The sequence below is a fragment of the Daktulosphaira vitifoliae genome, unplaced genomic scaffold, assembly GCF_025091365.1.
Source record: "Daktulosphaira vitifoliae isolate Bord-2020 unplaced genomic scaffold, ASM2509136v1 Scaffold_4, whole genome shotgun sequence".
Lineage (NCBI taxonomy): Eukaryota > Metazoa > Arthropoda > Insecta > Hemiptera > Phylloxeridae > Daktulosphaira > Daktulosphaira vitifoliae.
In genome coordinates this window covers 146,450-167,986 of record NW_026099575.1, presented here as the reverse complement: position 1 = coordinate 167,986, position 21,537 = coordinate 146,450, and the positions used below count along the sequence as shown (strand labels likewise).

General features: G+C 25.4%; 1 protein-coding gene across 1 annotated transcript; it reads right to left on the bottom strand.

The window, feature by feature from the left end:
• Window positions 1-1,752: 1,752 nt before the first annotated feature.
• Window positions 1,753-21,531, bottom strand: LOC126903715 (5-hydroxytryptamine receptor 2C-like). Its single transcript, XM_050682122.1, has 3 exons — window positions 21,437-21,531; window positions 4,219-4,358; window positions 1,753-1,899 (listed from the first exon to the last, which is right to left on the bottom strand). The coding sequence occupies exons 1-3, from the start codon at window positions 21,462-21,464 to the stop codon at window positions 1,753-1,755; spliced, it is 315 nt and encodes a 104-aa protein (XP_050538079.1). The 5' UTR covers window positions 21,465-21,531.
• Window positions 21,532-21,537: the final 6 nt, after the last annotated feature.

The window sequence follows — 21,537 nt, the reverse complement described above, 5'->3', positions numbered from 1 at the left end:
TTATTTTATTCTAAAATTTAAAGTTTAAAATAAAATTATTTAAAATTCAATTTTATTGAATTATAAATTTTAAATTTACTGAACCTATAATTATTTAACTAAAATTTTATTAAGAATTAATGTACAAATACATTTATACAAAAAATACATTAATATGTACATGCAGTTTTAGTTATTAGAGAGGTTGGCAAGGTCTACCCATTCACTCAGACCTATAGTTCCTTTGTGCATACCTTCTACCAAATTATATTAATTCGGTTTCTTTACCTACGTGTTTCCGCCGAAGTATTATCATCATTATTTGTATACCTAAAACTTATGTATATAGGACGCATTTTTGTATAACCTATAAATAGAATGTCCCACTGTAATTAACTAATTTTAACATTAGTTTATGTAGTCAAATTAGTAAATCATGGTTGGACACCTGTATAGGACGTTTTACAAAGCCACTCCTATATGTATATATCCAAAGAATCCTATCTCTCTGGTGAAATTAGGTATACAATTATATATATTTGGATTTTTGATATCTTCTTTTTTTCCCTTCTTAGTCGCGTGTTTTATATTTCATTCTCTACGTGTTAAGATCTCAACTTCTTAGGGAATATAATTTTGGAGAACACGTTTGATACAATTGAAGGGATCTCCCAGTATACTCTTGTCTATTTCTTTATGGCTAATTATTAATCGACTAAGTATGACAGCTTTTATATTTGAATTACAGGCTAATTAAGTATTACTATTATTTACATTAAAGAATCATATTTAAGCATGTCATCAAAATTTTAAAAGTAAATTTTATATTATATTATATAAATTTTAAAAAATAATAAATTTATAGCGTTTGAGAAATTGTTTCATTAATAAATTTTCTATTATATTAATGTAGGATTTACATACGATAATGGTATGAGTGTAAACATGTTTTTATCAATAAAAGCACGATTAGCATTTGACTATTGTCGACGGTTGTCCGAAGAGATTAATGTTATCGACATGATTTTTTCGAACACACAAAATAAAATCTCATAAAAAATGACGCGCAATCATAATATTATGTTCGGGAACATTAAAATATACACAAACGTTTATCTCCTACACGTTTACGCATAGGTATGGTCCGTTGAAAATGCCATTAAAACCTCAGTCGTTTATTACCGAGCTCCCGAGACTGGTAATAACCGAGAGTCATGAAATCGAACGTTGTACAAGATTCTGAAGGGGAAAAGTTTTTCTTTATTCGTTTTTCTTCTTGTATAAATTGCACACAGCACGTTACCGCAAGACGCTTACATCAAAGCTAACACGTTAAGTCGGCCAAAGTTTCTGTTTAAAATTCAATCGGGTTGCAATTATTAACACACATAGCTGTACGCGTGCGAGATTGCTCGCGGCATAATAAAAGTCAAAACATTCAGGTAAATGTGCGATAAACGATATATCAGACTAAAGTAGTTAACTAATCAGCACAACGATATCCTAACGAAGATATACGGCCGTTAAGCTGTCGACCGTTAAGCTGTAGACCGTCGAGCTAGGCGATTAAAATCAAAGTCAAAGCACATGGCTCAGAATGCCTAACCGAATTCTTTTTTGTAAATTTTAACCCTCGGCCTTGATTGATTTTAAATTGTTTGCATGCAAAAACTCTCATGCAGTATAACTAATGCCCTCTTAACACAAAATAGTTTATTTATCATGCATAACAATTATGCATGATATTATTAGAATTACATTATGTATTTATCTTTACCTGTTAGAAGTACTACTCTGAGATTTACTAGCAGAAAATCGTCCCCCCAGACGTCTGAAAAGATGTGGCTCTGAAGTGGTACCATTTCTTCGACTATCCATAAAACTGTCATCTAGTAGAAATCTCGCTTTTTTTCTCAGCAACTGAAAAAAAAATTTTTATTTATCTGGAAAAAAGATTAATTTTTGAAGTATATAGTGTATAAGCGTATATACATCGAAATTCTAGGTAGAGCAATTGTTTTCTGATATCATTGACAATATTCAATTAGGCAAATGACATCTACTTTTCTGCTAAATTTTAAGTATTTCATTCTTTTAGACACAAAATTTAAGGAGTGTTGTAAAATACTGTTCTGAAATTATAGTTAGATCAGGCATTTTTTATTTTATTGTTTCTATTTAACTATTATATGTATTTATAATTAAATATATAAGTTGTTATTTAAAGAATTATAGTTGAAATCCTTATAGGATATAAGAGATAGTCCAATAAATTACTTGAAACCAGGGCTTGAAACTGTTTTCATAGCGTTATGATTAACGTTATAACTACCAAAAAACAATTGACATCATAAAAAAAATTGTGTATCGATTAACAAAAAATGTATAATAACAATTTAACTACAAACGAAATAAAACAATAATCAAAACTAAATAGAAAACGTAATGATGATTCGTTATAACTTATAAGACACAATGATTATAGGTAATATAAAGGGTGTTCAACAAGTCAGGAAACGGGTTTCTATTGTTCTCATTGACTTACTGAACACCCTGTATACCTGCGAACAACCTATTTTATCTCTTCATAAAAACTATGAGAGAAATTCTTGCACGCAAGCGATGGCGAGTAATTTCTAATAAAGTAGACAATTATCAATAACGTTTAAAAATTGAAAAACATAAAAAACGGTAATGTTTTAATATCAAAAAACGTAAACTATTAAAAATTCATATTTTTTAAATACTACTAAACAGAAAACACTATAAATCCGTAACGTTTTAACTGTTATAACGCATAAACAAAATAAATAATTTTGATTCAAGTTCTACATAACACTATAAAATCCAAAAAAAATATTTTTGATACTATTTATTTTTGTAAATAGATTAGTGGTTGGGTTAAACGAATTACCTGTAATATAAAAATTACATAATAATATTATTTAGTTGTATTTTCTATTTCATGAAAAGTGATACGTAAAAAAAAAATATGACTAAATTATGGTATTGTGTTGTTTTTTCTTAACGCGATATTCACTCAACTCATTCAATTCATTACAAAATAAAAGTAATATCCTTATTTAAAACGTAAATTTTATCGAATACTAATAATTATAAAACTATCATATATAAATTATTCATGAACGATAATTAGCTAAAATTAAATCATTTTTCCATATTTTATTAATTTAAACATTATATAATGCATACTTCCAAGATTTTATTATGATTAAATGCATATAATTTTAAACTTTTTAGGTGCTCCTTAATCCGAACTCTAATTATGACTCACGTAGAATATTATTATCAATTAACTATTTTCAATATTATAGTAGTTAATACATTTGTATTTATTTCTCCATAAAGTTTCCTTTGATCATTTTTCTCAATTAATTTAAATAATAACGATTTTGATTAATATCAACTGATTAATGATTTTGTATTTTTCAATAATAATAAATAAATACATTGAAAAGTCGATTTTTTAACTTTTTCTTTCTAATCATCGATATTATAAATAAAATAATTAACTTTAAAACTTGATCAATTGTTTGCAAATTTTTATTTTATATTATTTTTTGTTATAAATAATTAAAAAATTTTATTTTACATTATTTTTGTATAAATTATATATGTCTAAGAGTTCATAAAATAATATTTTTTTTATAATAATTTGATTCAACTTCAATTTACAACAATTGTAAAATATTTTAATAAATTATTGTGAGATTTTAACTAAACAAGAATATACAAAATTATTTGTCTACCGCAATGCAACTCTAAATAAATTGAAGTTAAAGCGAAATATTTTATATATTTTTTATATAAAAGGGACTCTATGTCACATATAAGAATATCACACTCTCGCTGCAATCAATGTTTCCACGAAAAGAACTTAAAATGTTAGTTATTTATATAAATTGTCAGAATGAATAAATGTATTGAAAATGTTTTTTAAATCATGAGTTCTATTATTCTTGTGAAACAAAACTTATTTTAAACACTTTTATCTAAATATTTTAAGACGTAAATTTGTATAATTTTATTCCTGTATGTAAGGCATTTAATTTCTATAAATATTTTCATTATTCTCAAATAATTTATGATTAATAAAATTTGTTAGATAAAATAGTGAGTAATGCGTTTATTTATAAAACTCGCGTTTTTATTTATAAATACTCACAAATAAAGATATTATTATTACTAAAAAAATGTTAAAAATGTAGAATTATTTACCTGTACGGTGAGAGCATACGTGACTACCATAATGATCATTGGTATGTAAAAAGCGACTAGTGAACCAAAGACAAAAAACGCTCTATTGTTTATAACGCACATCCCTGGTTCCGGCATGATGTTCTTAGGGTTATAAAGACCTGATAATTTAAAATAATTCAAAATTTAATAAACTTATACATGAAAACAAATTGTTTATACTTGTAAATCTCTTTAGTATTACACTTATAAAATAATTAAACATTTTAAATAAAATTCTAAAATCATTGAGAAAGTAAATTTAATAAATACACTCTAACCAAATCAATAAATTCAATTTATTATGCCATATGATTTTGTTAAATTTTTCGTTTCAATAAACAGAAGTTTATTTAAATATTAAATTCAACATATTTTTACTGACTACTATATAGTCAGTGTTTTGGAAAACTAAAACAATGACTAAAGTAAAATGAGAGGAACATTTCTGAGCTTTTATAAAAATAGCTATTCTTTTTGCATTTAACAATACACTGAAAGTAATAACAGTTATACATAATGTATACAAAGCAAATGTCTTGAAAAATTACCGCCATAGTAATAAAATAATGTTTTATTACTTTTATATTATAATAGTTTAAAATAAAATGTTTCATTTATTTGTATTATTTTATAATACGAATATTTTAACTACTATCAATTTTTCAGTTTTGATACGATCACATTTTGTGTTTGTATCTATTTCTGTTTAATAGATAGGTCAGTACATACTTTTATACAATACAAAAGTTCAGTAAGTAAGGGAAAAAGTCATTTTTTTAAAACAATGAGAACAAAAGAACCCCGTTTTGTTACTTACTGAATATTCTATATACATATACAGGATCCAATGACTAAGTAAACAGACATTATAATAACACATCGAACAGAAAAATGCGTTGCGAGAAGCAGTCCACATCTTAAAACTAATTAACGAATAATTATTAATATTTGTTTGTTTTCTATAATATGTAGGAATCGGAATAATATGACTTTATAAATTTTGTCAAGTTATTTCGAACACATCCTCAGTCAGTATAAATTTTATTGTCTTGTTAATTTAGTAGTGTGCTGTTATCAAGGTTACAGTTTTGTGGGAATTAGGGAGTTTATTCTACCCTAAAATAAAAAATATTTCTACGCCACTATACGACAAAGATGCGCAAACTCAGGGCCTTTGAAAATGGCTCAAACAAAATTTATAAAACATAGTATTACGACTTAAATTATTATTATCAATAAGTTTTAATCATTTGATACTATTTGATAAATTTTTGCTTTAATTGAATACAGATGTCTGTCATTAAATAATATTTGTAGATATTAGATATATATTTTTTTAGTTATTGATTAAGCATTAACTGCAAAGCTAAAATTAACAAAAAAATTATAATAGTTAATATTTACTTATTACGCACTAGTGATATAAGATAAATATTAAGAAAAAAACTATTCATAAAATTATAAAATGTTTTGTATTTAAAAATTGCTTCGAATTCCGCTAGTATAAAGGTTAAAGTAATAATTATTTTTTTCAACAAGCAATTTTAAGATCACTAATGTCTATATAAATTACATAAGTTATGTATAAACTAATAAATTTAATAAAATTGGAGTCCTTTTGATAATGTTGTCTTCAAAACAAGCTTAAGATCATCTGAAGGTGTAGGAGAACTCTAAGAAAAAGAAATAAACTTCTTAAATTAATTATTTTGTTATATAAAGAGCTCTTAAAAGTTATTACACCCTCAAAATTGCGTGTTCACTTGGTTTACAAATAATATGGAATATATGTATTATACATTTTAATATTACACAATTTAAAGTAAATATATACATAAATAATTTTTTTTTTTATCACTAAACAATTATAGTAACTATTGATAGAAATATTTAAATTTAATTTTAAAATTTTGAGTGTTTATATATAATTTATATTTGAAATATTTAAATTTCTTTTGTTCCATTAAATTATTTCACTATTTATTACATATCATAACTTGAGTATTGTCATTCAATAATGATCAGATGTATTCATGAGTTCAGTTAATTGTTGCTAATTCCGGACTCATTGTAGAATGCATTTTTGGATATACAGAGTGTTCAGTAAATAAGGAAACGAATTTCTATTGTACTCATTGTTTGTAACAATTTAACTGTTTCCTAACTTACTGAACACTCTGCATAGTTACAGACCCGAGGTTTATAACTATACCGCCAGCTTGGCTTATCTACTTCTTGTTTTCATACAGATAATCGACTGATTACCTGTACTGTTATTGTCGATCACTTATTGTGTTTCTTTTTTGTTAACTTTTTATTCGTTTTCACGTTTGGTGATTGTGTATTCGCTCCTTTCTGTTTTTCCTAGTACTTTGTTGATAAATTATTATTGAGCATTCATTGTTTTAAAAGGATTACCATAAATATGCTTTATCCTCGTTTATTTGATCGTCATCGGCTATTCTAACAGATCGTGTTGCCATTATATCTATAACTCTCATTTTCTGTGTGACCAACATGCGAATATCTGTCGATATTTTCTATGTATTTTTTGTATACTCCCATGCTGAATTGACGATTTTGCTGTTTCTTGATGAGTATAATAAAATAATAAAATACCAGGAACGATACTTATCCACTATGGAACTGTATGTTGGTATACTGTTATGATACTTAAAGAAACATTTGAATTGGTCTTCATAATGTTGTAGTAACAAAAATATGTAGTTTATAAATCGTAATCNCAGTAACAAAAATATGTAGTTTATATATCGTAATCACTAAAGATTTGTTTAATGAAAGGCATATAGGGGGCATGCATCGAGCATTGAAATTTTTGACACGTTTTATGATTGTTAAAAATAATTATTATTATTATTACTATGAAAAATGTATTAAAAATGACTACACTTATATTTATGAGAGAATATATCATTATATATTTTTAGATGTTAAAAGTAGCGTAAAATGCTTTGGTCTGATTATGAAGTGTTTGTTTTCAGAAATATATTGCTGAGGAAATTTCAGTCAAGTGGGAAACGTTTTTTACTTTATACATAGGGCGTAAAAATCATAAATTCAACTCTGGTAATCACATTTTCGTTTTTAAATCATAAGTTTTAATACTTCATATTCAAACCATTTCACAAATATGTTTGCGAAAACTAATGTTAGTTTTGATTCCGTCAGTTTGTTGTTGATGTCTTGATAAGTGGAGTCCGTTGCCTAGGTGTACAATAGGCTGAGTAGTTTTTTGTCGAGCCATTTTTTTTAATGTATTTAATATTCAATGTGGATTTACTAATATCCCTTCAATAAGGAGACTACATCAAAGCTGACTAGAATGACTCCGTCTCCCAATTGGTTTGCTGTAATTTTTTCATAAAGTGAATTGAGTTATTCACGTAGGAAGTCGTTTTTCAGATTGAGATTTTAATATTCCTGCCAAGTATTCTAGATTGTCAGAAAGCTAATGTCGCTGACAATCGGTCTGAATGGTATATCTTTCTTGTTTATTTTTTATGTATTTTGAGTAATCTTAATACTGTTACAAATAGTTGTCAATAATACTTTTAATGTATTCTATCGTATTTTTTTTCAAAACAAAAGAATTATCTAAACCTTCTTTGTAAAATTTGTCAGCATGTGGTTCGTCAGTTATTCCTCGGGCCAGTTAAAAAGTCAACACTCAACTGAACCAATGGATACATCTGAAAATATTTTAAATAATATCGAAATACATGAAATCTCTAACGCATTAAATATTTTTATTTAAATGTATAACATTAAAAGCGTATAAACTTTTTATTCAATTATCACAAATATCGATATAAAAATACACCAGTAAAGAAATAAAGATAGAATATTTTTATTTTGCTACTATAAATAAGAATACAAATACACTACACACTTTTGGTAAGAAAATATCTAAGAAAGAATTTTTTAGCTTAAGTGACGTTGATTGAAAAGTGATAAAACAAAAATAAAATAAAACTAAAACTAAAACTGTTCGTTTATAAATACGGTTGACTTAATTTTTGAAGGATTTTATAAAATTCGTATTCTTTAGGATTGATGATATTATGACTAAAAAATATTTGAGTCTGAAGACTTATTGAAGTAACTACAGTTACTTATAGTGATTTTTGATGTTTGAAATATCTTTTTTAAGTTAAATTTACACATGTCAAATACAAACGTTCGAAATTACATATATTAAAAAATGGCGATAACAAATACACTAATTATTAATTAATTTAATTTAATTAAACTACCATTGGCGTTTCAGGTTGAAATAGCTAAAGGAAAGTATTAGATGAAATATTCCAAATAAAAACAAAAATTGTAAAATGATCATCTTACTTTAACTTAAGGGAATGTTTACGCTTCAAAAAAGCTGGATACGTGTTTATTCTAATGTGTATGTAGTCTCCCTGAACATTTAAAAATATTCCAAAATTAACGAGCTTTAAAAAAAATATTGAGCACTTGAAAATTATTATTTAATATTTTATGACTTTAGTTGTTTTTTTAATAAATGGCAACATTATTAATAACTAAGAAACTCAATAAAACTTATAAGATAGTATTCATGTATTTTTACTAAGAATATTTCTAAAATTACTGGATAACTAAACAAAATATAAGATTGTTGAATAATGTTCATTTCATATGTAAATATATATACTTATAGAGTATAATTACTAGATAGAAGCTGCATGGAGAAATTCTCAAAAACATTTTACAATGACCCTAATTTATTTTATAGTGCAATATAATATATATATATTTTTTTTTTTGAAAAGAATGACTAGCACCGCAAGGTAAAAGTAACTATGAAGTGCTGTATAAGCACTAGCACAACCATTAATGACCACTCTCATATCTCACTGAAGTCAGTTCTTACAAAGAAACAACAACTTTAAGCTTACCGATCGGATTTCAAAACATGCCGATCATTTTTCGTGTTAGGATGTAACGTTCATAAGCATATTACTGCTTAACACGAAAAAGATTTTAAGATAAATAATTATGTTAAAATCAAGGTTTCAATATATCTTAATAGTTTTCTGAATACTTAAATTCATTTACAATATGCTTAGCGATGTTTTTGGCAGATAAGGTAGCTGACAAACTCAAATTTCAGAAGAAATATGATAGGACAATAGTCCCAAAGGGTTAGACTTAAAAGGAAACGATAACATAGCGTCTGGTGAAAACACGGAGTAGGAATGTTAAAGTCAACTTTAAAACATAGACTAAGAACGTTACATCATAAAGGTATAACTTTATATCTATAGCAATTTTTGTGTAACCATTGAAAAACCTATGGGAACCAACCCGGTGGGCATTTTCGTTTCCCGCCTTACAATTTCGTTTATTCAATAAAATACCCATAATATAATTTATAATTTACAAAAAATACATCTCAGGTTTCTTCTGAGAGCAATAACAACACCTTCACTTATTTTTAGAAAGAACTTGACATCAAGAACAGTATTTACACAGCAAAACAAATAATATCCCATGTATATGATAGAATATTTCCCAATAAAATAAAATTGAACAAATATATTAGACATGATATTTATTATAAATATAACGAAAGAAAGAAGTTTTCAATCTAAAAACAAACACAATATATTTAAACAGCCAAGATTTGAAGAAAAACAGATTTCAAAAAAAATTAAATAATAACGAAGAAAAATCAATTGATATTTAAAGATTTTCAAATTTCTTTCAATATCTAGAACAGTTAATTGTACTAACATTTTATAAGGCTTAAGATCGTCCGTAAGATTCATTTAAAATAATAACTTTTCAAAAGATTATAGTTACTAAACTATTCGTACAACTCTAACTTTTTTTAGCTTATTTTTTTTTTATTTTTTGTCCTCGCCATTTTTAAATGACTTTATATAATTTAATATTTTTTTTATTACATTTATATTTAAAGAGTATTTAATGATAAAATTTTATAGATAAATAATCAATAGATTTTCTATACAACTTTTATAAAAAAAAGTTTTATTTTTTATATCCAATAATATATTGCTCGAAATTAACAAATAAAAAAAGTGTGTCACAACTTGTGATTAATGATTTAAAAATTGAGTAAAGGTTTCTGTGTTTTTAACTCATTGGATTTTCATTTACCACATTATTTTCATCTAAAATAAACGTGATAAAAGTCTAATATTGAAATAAATGTTAAAATAAAAATTATTAAGCTAAAATTTAATACGTTTTATGAATTAAATTTTTTTTTGCACTTCAATGTTATTATATTTCATTCTCTAATAATACTATTTTAAGTTTATTTAAAGTGTTATAAGACAAAAGATAAGTTTTATCACTTGTTTTTTTTTTTGGTTGGATATTGAATATTTTTTTATTAATCAATATTTAATAATGACATATTTTTATATTCGCACGTAATTTTTGGTGTACAGTTAAAAAAAAAAAATTATTTGCGGTAGAAATCCAACATAGCTATGAAAAAGTACGTTTTATACTTATTTTAAAAAATGTAAATTTAGTTTACAAAATATTTTATTACATTTGAATAATCTATTAATCCTCATTACAATTTTTTTAAATTATTTTATTTATTGAATAGCACTATAAAAAAAATTATTCCTATATGACTAACCATTTTTTACTCATTATAATAAAATATTATGATATTTATTTTTAAAATTGCTGAATTCAATGAACTTGACTATTTTGTTATTTCGAATAAAAAACATAACTGTGCACTTTACACCAGTTTATTCTAAATGCTTTTTAATTATATTGTCATACATATATGACAATATAGCAAAATTTTATATTGTAAAAAAAATAACTATACAAATTTATTTTCATGTTTAAACAGAACATTTTAGGAAATCAATTTTATAATTATAATTGGATTTTTGGATTTAAAAACACAAGGCCTATTTAAATATGAATGAAAATAGTTTATGGAATGGAAATTGTCTAAGATATTGCGAATAATATGAGTTGTATAATTTTTATACGTAAAATATTAACGCGTTTATGCCTGTTAACTGTCAGTAAAAATACATTGTGATATATAAACATATATACACATATATACATGATATGTATATATGTGACTTTATTCAAGATATAAAATCTTTTTTTTAAAAACTTTTTCTGAGAATGAATTTGCTAATTTTATTTTAGATGGCACTTTTCATTTAAATCTAGAAAAAAATCCAGAAATGCTCATTTAGTTTAGTTCTATATTTAAAATATCAAAATTTTAAAAAATTGACGAATTTGATTGAAAATTAAAATTCTTGAGTAATAATTATTAAGATATTTTTTAATAAAGATACTAAATAAGTTGGTTGTGTATATCAATATAATTTATTTTAAATATTTGCATCGAAACAATTTCGATAATTTTTCATAAAATTCATAAAACAAAATATCGATAAATTCCTATTAATAAAAAACTTTTTTTGATTATTGTAAGATACCATGTCTATGAGCACGAATTCCATACTTTGCTTTTCTTTAATATTTCCTAATATCAATTTTATACGGTACATTCCCTTGTGGTCAAATCATTAAAATGTAATCATAATACGTTTCACAATAAAATTTTATCTTTGCTTTGGCATTTTAGGTTTATTTATTTCACGAGGTATTATAGGTCCTTTTATAGTCATTAAAGTAGATAAAATCAATATTTTTTTTAAAGTACATTATTAGCAATTTCATATAATCTATATCTTTATTATAATAGAATATATTTTTATTTGGTAAACAATTTATATATTTTATTGATTAAAATTATTTCAATAAATACTAGTGTTTAGTTTAATAATATTCACAATGAATTGTATTTAATATAAAAATTCGATATGTTTAATTTTGGTAAATTGAATCAATTGTTTTCTATTTAATTTGTGTTTGTAAACGGATATTTTAACAGTTTCCATTACACATGATGAAATTTTTGTGTTTATTGCCATCAGAAACTCCATGTGATCAATCTATTGATCATGTGAATGATTAACTCAAAAATTATTANCAATCTATTAATCATGTGAATGATTAACTCAAAAATTATTATTTAATTCTAGACAGATCATGAGAAAAAAACATATGATGTTTGTTTTTTTTGTAGATGACTCTATTAAAATCATCTGAAAAATCTAAAAAAAACTATTGAATAATAAAAACATGGAAATAACGAAAGTAAAAACTAATATTTAACTTTAATTTTAATATTTAACTCATTAGAACATAAACTTTAAATTAGAATTATTATTATTATTATTACTGCAATAATGTTACGTGTTAATACTTTTTGTTAATAGCTTTCAAATAAACAATAAAAATTATAGTGAATATTGTTTCTGACAACGTCAAGATTAATTAATAGATCATTTTATACAAAGTCTACTTGTTCGCTGATGTTACATAATTTAATTAGTTAACTTTTGGAATTGAAATAAATTGATAATGATGGCGCCAACAAGTATCGCAACCGGTTTAAAGAGAAAAAACAATAGGCCACAAGCCAAGAGAGGGCGTAGCTAGTTTGTCGGTTTTAAAATAATAGTAATTATAAGAACAGTATTAATAGTAAGAACATGCCATCACAAATTTTTATTAACTGACTTGAAAACTAACAATGCATTGTTACTGAAGTTTAAATTTAGTGGTGGATTATGAGGTATTTATTCCCACTAAAACGAATATTATTTCTATGTTACTATACATTATTATAACAATGTTGCACAGATTTGAACCCTTCAAAGTTTTTCAAAACAATTTTTTAAATGTGTGTACTTCTGGATACTATTAATAATAAAAAACCCAAAACGGTGGGGTTGCGGCATAGTTGGGTCCAGTATAGATTTAATTTGACAGTGATTAAAATTACTATCATAAAAAACGCTTCGATGCAAATCTGTAGATAGTGTTTATTTTTTAAAAATTTAGTGGATTATTTCAAGAGCAAATAATCTCCTATTTCCTTATTTATATTCTGATTACGAATTTTATGATTTATAATTGTAATATATGAATACATATTAAATAATTTACTATTGGATATAACTTATTGAGGTATTATATAAAAAATATTATTATAGAAAAGTGGTATTTTTTCATAAATAAATGGTAAGTAGATTTTTTATTTATAAAAATAACATTATGAAAAATAATCTATTTGATTTTAAAATTTTACCATTTTATAATAATTATTATTAATATTGATTCTTATGGTAATAATACATTTTAAACTGAGTTTAGAAATAAGGTTTTAAAACAAATGTTACATTATTTAAGTATGTCGTAATATTTTCTGTAACCATTAAAAAAAAAATTATATTTTTTTTCCCAAAATTGATAAGTATTTTCTTTTCTATTACTCTAAATGTTGATTATTTACATAGGTATAATTATTTTATTTAAAAGTATAAAAATTTATCGTGGGATTATGATTTAATTTTAGTATAGGCCAATAGTTATTTTTATTTATAATTAAACATACAGAAATCCGTTTCTAGGTAACAAAATTTCTATATGCTTAAATCAAATAAATAGTTTTCTCTTCAGGAGGCGATTTGACGTGAACGAAGAAAGTTTAAGTATTTTTTCACACAATGACACCTCCAACCGAACATAACGAAAAAGCTATAGCGTTCTCTAAAAAGTTTGTACTTAGTACAAATTGGCGAATGCCCCGCTCTAGTAGTATGTTTACAAAGCCTTCTTGGCAATTACACAAGTTTCAAGAACTGAAATCAGAGTTGAATTTTGTTAAGAACAAACTGAATAACTTTAACACCGAAACATGGCATGCACATACAACCAAAATGAATCCTGCTGGATTAGTCATTGGTCATCTTAAGAAAAATATACATCCTGATTTTTTAACTCAAGCTTGGTGTAAGTTCTATGAAATCTTAGGCAATTCTACTTTGATTACTCAAGAACGTACATCCAAATCTAATTTCAACTCTGTACATCTCTGTGAAGCTCCCGGAGCATTTATTTCTGCGCTGAATCATTACATATCACTAAATCATCGTAACTTAAATTTCGACTGGCTGGCCATGACACTTAACCCGTACCATGAATCCAATGGCCAACCTGAAATTATTACTGATGACCGCTTAATATTAAACACATTAGACAAATGGGAATTCGGTCCGGACTATACTGGTGACATATTTCAACCGAAGTATCACGAACACTTATTGCAAACGGTTTCTAAAAGATTTATAGACGGCGTAAGTTTGGTAACGGCCGATGGAAGTATAGATTGTCAAAATAATCCAGATGAACAAGAATGTACTGTCATGCGTTTACATAATTATGAGGTAATGGTAGGTTTGAACATATTAAAAGACAGAGGATCATTTGTATTAAAAACGTTTACGATATTCGAATGTAACACAATTTGTAGAATATATTTGCTTTGTTGTCTATTTAAATCTGTCGAAATTCAGAAACCAGCCACCAGTAAGTCCGGAAATTCAGAAATATATATCGTATGCAAAGATTATAAAGGTAGAAAATTTGCAGAGCCTTTCATTCAGTCGTTTTTTGAAAGTGAAAACCACGAAAACGCAATGTTTCCTCTTAGACAAATACCCAGGACTTTTATTAACGAAATATTCAAGTGTTCAAGTTATTTTTCCAACTTACAAATAAGAACTATCGAGAGAAACATTAGGTCGTGGTTTTTAAAGGCCGAGTATTATAATGAAATGAAGGAAATTCAAAGTTATGTGTGCAAAGAGTTTATCAAAAGGTACAATTTAAAACCGATTCGTGAAGACCAAACTCTTATATCAAAAAACGTATCCAAAAAGTATAATAAGAAGAAATTTGACGTCTCGTACGCGGAAAAGATGAGCCGTCGAGACTTAAGCCTTAGAGAAGAAGCTGAAATATTGTACAAGGACATGATAAAATTTTGCAATTTAGAAAATAATATATGGAATAAAAAATTAACTGTACGATGTAAAAAATCTAATATTGATGTGTCACAGGTAAAATTTTGTATGGGAAAGCCAGTAACGAAAGTACGTGGATCAAAATTTTGCGATGGGTCGTTACTTGAGTGTAGAAATAAGATAATAGATAAATTCCCTTACGTCGAAAGAACTGCTGATAAAAAAACTCGATCCTCGTATTTTAAATCTCAATTGAAAAACTGTAAATTAGATACAACAGTTTGTGATTTGACAGAAGTTTATTTGGAAAATTATATAAACAATGTCAAGTTACAATACAATTGCTTGCATTCCATCTTAGATACATTGAAGCAAACTGCGAACGATATGTTACTTATTGGATATCCACTGCACACTCAAATAGCCATCGGATGTCTTTTTGCAATGACTGGTATGTTTGAGTCGTACGCAATTTTGAAACCGGATCGTAACTGCGGGCACGCTTTTGCATTTTTTGGCCTCCAGAGAAACAATAGGTGGCTTGATATTTTATACAAAGTCCTAGACAATATTTTGCCCACCTCTGATGATTACACAGATTCTGACAAAGCCTTAATCTCACTGCTTCCAATACAACATCTCATAGAACAAAAATCTTATCATGAAATTGTTGAACTTAATAACTTGTGTCTATTATATGAGGTCGAACCAATTCTATTGGACTATCTTCGACCATAGATGTTTTCTTCATACTTATGATATGCTATTACAATTTTAATCTCAACACCAATAGCGACTTCTGTGCCGATTGTGACTTTATTTGTTTTTTGACATATGTCTGTATATTTTACCTTATAACACTTATGCTTGCCGTAGTCACTGTACACATTGTAATCTATTACCGTACATACTTTCGGATATCTTCTTTATGTTGAAAGAAAATTATTTATGTCAAGATTTGCTTTTGTATTAACTGAATTAATAACTTATTTTAACATTTTATGTGTTTTGTACTTTAATTTTTTTTTATTTTTTACTTTTCATTTTTCAATTTTTGTTTTTTTTTCACTCATTTAATGAACAAATTTTTTCGTTGCCTTATAAAAAAATATTTTCGAATATATAATTTACATTTATTTCAATATTGTTTTAACATTATTTCATTTAATTTAGTTAAACATTTTTTTTTTTGTTATCTTAAAATGATTTTTTTTAGTTGTACACTTTATGATAAAAGTATTAATGATTTTATTTGTACTAAACATTTATAAATATTGTATATTATAACTGTAAAATCCTAATCGAATTTTAGCAAATATAATAACGATATTTTTTGTAATTCGTGAGTTCAATTTAATATTTTTCTAATTATTAATTATTATTTTATAATATTAAAATAATTTTGATATCATTATGTCGAATAAAAAAGGTATATAAATAGTATTTTTCATAAAAAAATTGTATTGATCCATACATTTTTCAAAAAGTAATATCTCATGTATTTATGAAAAAAAGTGATATTGATTTGGTCTCTTTTAAAAAAGTTATGGCAGTTTTAAGTAAAAACAATCTATAGATAATCTTTAATTTTAATAAATTGGTTGATTATTCTTAAAGTAAATTAACTCCTATTTCTATCATAATTCCTAATTAGTAGTTGCTTTATAAACATAATATATGAATAAATATCTATTAAAGCAATTCAACGTAGTATGAAATTGATATTTAATAATTTAGTATTGTAATTTTTTCGGAAAATTATAAAAAATTATAAAGTAGTTATTAGTTATATGACAAACGTGTATAATAATTAAAAGACTTAATACAGAACTTTTTAGATAATAATTTGTTGTTAATTATGAATAAATAGTCAGAAAAAAATTTTATCCGAGTCAAAAATTTACTTTAATTATTCAATTTATCGTGCTAATTTTAAATCAATAATTATATTTTTTCTATCACAAATAATTTTTGATGTTATTACTAAATAATTAAAAACTATAAAATATAACTTTAAGAAAAATAGTTCTGAATATTTCAAATGTATCATCTATTTATGTTACATAGAAATTATTAATATTTCCAATGAAATAATTTATTACGATATATATACAAAAAATATATAATAAGTTATTTTAACGAAATTTTTAGCCTTTTTCATAAATTTAGTGTTAATAATAATTTCTAAAATTAATAATCTAAAAAAGGCTATAGTGATTTAGCTAATGGATCACCTTATGGAGTAGGAGCAGTGTTGGGGCATGTGGTAGATGGAGTGGAAAAGCCAGTAATGTTTATGTCAAGTACACTATCTGTGACTGAACAAAAATATTCTCAACTTCATAGAGAAGCTTTAGCTATTATTTTTGCTATTAAAAATTTCACAAATACAATTATGGGAATAAATTTATATTGTGCTCAGATTTGCAAGTTATAAAAGAAATATTTAGTCCTGAGAAAGGATCATCGGTAGTTTCTCGGTTACAAAGATGGGCAGTAATGTTATCCATGTATGATTATACCTTTCAATGCCGTCCTAGTAAGAGTATGACACATGCGGATGCATTATCGAGGTTACCTTTAGTTAGCCAAATTAATATTAATGAAGAATAAATAAATATATTTAGTATTATTAACGAGGTAGAAATAAACTTAGATGAGGTAAAAAAATGTTTGAAAGAGGATAAAGAATTATATACCATTTATGAGTATGTTATATTAGGTTATTTTTTTCACACGTAAATTACATTTTACGTTTAATATATTTTAATTTTAATTTAAGATATATATAAAAGTGTCAGGGTTTCCGGAACACTTTCAAAAATTAAGTTGAAAAAGTTCTACTTTCTATATACATTTTTCAGATTTGAACCACCCCGTATATAAGGAAATAATCTGATTTAAAAAAAAAAGTATGTCGAATGAAAGATGTATATAAATACTACTTCTTATGAAAAAATTGTATTGATCCATACATTTTTTAAAAAGATATAGCATTTTAAAGTAAAAAAAAACCCAGCATAGGGGGGACGTGGCATAGTTGGATCAAATATAATGTTATCTAACAGTGATTAAAATCACTATAAAAAAAAAACGCTTCGATGCAAATCTTTAGACAGTGTTTAATTTTAAAAAATTGTTGTATTATTCCAAAAGCTACATGATCTGCTAGTTCCTTATTAATATCTTGTTTAAGATAAAGTATGTCGAATGAAAAAGGGATTATTAAAAAATATTATTTCTCATAAAAAAATTTTGTAGATCCATACACTTTTCAATAAGTTATAGCATTATAAAGTTAAAAATGTAAAAAATAAAATCAAGATTTTTCACACAAAAATAGCATTTGGTAGCCATTTTCACCATGAAGACAAGTCCAGAGATCAAATTTTTTATTTTCAAATTAAAGTACATTACATTAGCTTTAATTTAAGATTTATATAAAAGTGTCAGACCTTCCGGAACATTTTCAAAAGTTAAGTTGAAAAAGTTAACTTTTGTGAAAAAGTTTTCTTTTTAAATCCCCCCCTGTGAGCAGATAAAGGGTCAAATTTACAAAAAAAATATACCAAATGATAGGTAAAGACATCAAGCATCTATAAAAAAAAAATGTATTATGATATATTCATTTTTGAAAAAGTTATGGCAGTTTTTAGTAAAAAAATTGGAAAAATTTCGAAAATTAGCCATTTTTAAATTTGTAATTTTTTTTGAGGTTTCCCCATTTACGGGGAACGAGGGAAAATTTTTCAATTTTTAAGGGTAATTTTTACGACTAGATACGATTTGTGATCTTTTGACGTATCGTTGAAAGAAATCCGTTCGGTGAGAGCTGAGAAAAAGTGGTAACAGACACAAAAAAAAAACACATCTTAGTAAAACCAATACCTTCTCAGCTTTGCATCGAAGTTAATAGAGGCATATAAATAAATAGCCCACATATATAATACTCATCTGTTTGCGACATTAATTTATGTATATGAAGATCTTGTTGTTCAATTTTTTGTTATTTTATCTTTTGAATCTACATGTGATATATCTAAAATAAACTGTCATTTATGACAATTTAATCGATACATTTGTGTTGCTTCATTTTCTCCTTCGATAAATTAATAAAATATAACAATTAAATGCTATCAAAATATATATTTTATTTATTACAGTAAATTTGAAAGACAACGTATGTTTTTCGTTTATGAAATAAAAAAAAATTAAACATTAAATAATTAGTTTTTTGAATTTTAAATTAAACGAATTTTTTTTGAGAATTTTAATTTTCTGACGATATAAGTAACAAATTATGTCACGTAACTTTTAAAAAATAAAAAAAAAACATTTTTGCCTACAAAGTATGATGATATTCTGAAATCATATTTTAAATATTAAAAATTAAAAGCTTGGAGAAACTCAGCTACAGCGGCTTTGGATGTTCTATTAAAATAAAACACGATTATCTTCTAAAATTTTATATTTTATATAGAGAAGAATTATATTCTTTATTTAGTTCTCTATTTAGTAGGAACACAATAGATTACACAAGTGCCTTTAATGTAAAACTATTGCACCCGCCAAAACATATATTACTTTTATGCATATTTATTATCTATATTTATAATATTATAAAGAAAATTCCCACATACCATGAATCGCAAATGACAATATTTCCTCAAAATTTGTTAACAAAATAATGATTTGATAAAATTTATCAATTTTATCATAAATGAACATTTAATTTATATACATAACAAATGATAGAACCATTATAGCATCAAACTAGAAATATTTTAATGTAACAATTCCAGGTTAATTTTGATGTACACAACAAATTAGACATAGGAACCAAAAAGATTGGTATTGAAACCGAATCCCTTTGAAAATTACAAAACTAAACCTAAAAAAACAAACTTTAAAAACCGTAACCTTAACCAAAATCGAAATTTCAACATTTTTATTTTCTATGTTTCAGCCGATGGTGTGTATATGCTGTGGACGCATGTCGTGTGTTTACAACATTATACTATACAAATGTGTAACATTACATCGGTACTGAAATATTTAAAAGATATGTCATTATTAATCAAATGTAGAGGAATTTATTTATTATTATTAATTTGAAATGTATTAATATATTTTATTCAATGTTTAGTCATCATTTAAGCGATAGAAAATTATTAAAAATCGAAAACTTAATTAATAATTTTTCTTTGAAAATACGATCTGTTTTAATGTTATTATTTTGTCACGGAGATATCATGTTGTAGGATATCTACGGAAGTTATATATTTGTTTCAGAAAACCAATAAACTAAATACCAAATTTTATGTCTCATATTTTTGGGTATTTCGAAAATTAAGTGTTATTTTGTGATTCTGACGTTATTTCAATACTGTCTAAAGAAAAATGTAGAGGTGGAAAAATGAGAGGTAAAAACATCGAAACTAAAACACGTATTCATGTTTAATTAAACAGTTAATATATACAGACTGATTTTTTTTAATGCTAGCTGTTCGATTTCTCTTAAAATAATGATTGTGTTAAGATAATTATTTAGATATTTTTTTGGTTTACTCTAAAAGCTCTGAATATCACCTAGGTACGAAAGGGTTCTAACGCGAGTTTTTAATTCTCTGAAGAACGTCTGTCAGCTTGAAGAGATATTTTTGTATTTGGAAACTCAAAGAGGCCATAGAATTGCTTAAATTTCAAAGGAGTTATTGAAATGCATAAATAAAATCCATGTCTTTATTAATTAAATTTCATATTATAGGCCGAATTTAGAGATATTTTTTTACAAAACTAAAATTGTGGGTTTTTATTTAAAATGTCACCGAATAGATCAAGTTAAACTATCAAAGAATAGTTTTACTCTCTAAAAATGTTTATTAAAAACTTCAAGGATAACTTGTAAAAATATAAACACATCTTAAACAATTAGAATGTTATGTATAAATACCGGACCGTANATTAGAATGTTATGTATAAATACCGGACCGTAGGAATTAGGTTCGGCTCGAGGGTAAGGAGACGATCGCTTACGGCACTAATTGTGCCGATAACGCCAAGAGGCGCTAAAAATTGAAATTTAAGTATAAAAAATACTTTGAAACAAATATTATCCTAGAGTGCCATCCTAACTGGCTTCGTCGCTGATGAGAGTGTGCTACAGGGCTGAATGTCAATATTTGAAAATGTTTTGTTTTTGTCAAAAGCGGAGGAGATATTGTTACAGATTCTACTATATTTATCTACTAGATTTGAATAGTACTTACCAAGGAGCGTCACTGACAGGGATACCATGAAAGACAGAAACCACACAATGGCGATTTTAAAACTCACTAGTTTCGTGGTCGAATAATGATGTCTGGTGCGA

What these genes read in the sequence shown, in the direction of transcription:
- LOC126903715 (XM_050682122.1), bottom strand. Translation starts at nt 21,464, where the DNA reads ATGGTATCCCTGTCAGTGACGCTCCTTG. An exon ending in CCTGTCAGTGACGCTCCTTG is followed by an intron (nt 4,359 to 21,436) that starts GTAAGTACTATT and finishes TTAAATTATCAG; the next exon opens with GTCTTTATAACCCTAAGAAC. An exon ending in CGTATGCTCTCACCGTACAG is followed by an intron (nt 1,900 to 4,218) that starts GTAAATAATTCT and finishes TTTTTTTTTCAG; the next exon opens with TTGCTGAGAAAAAAAGCGAG.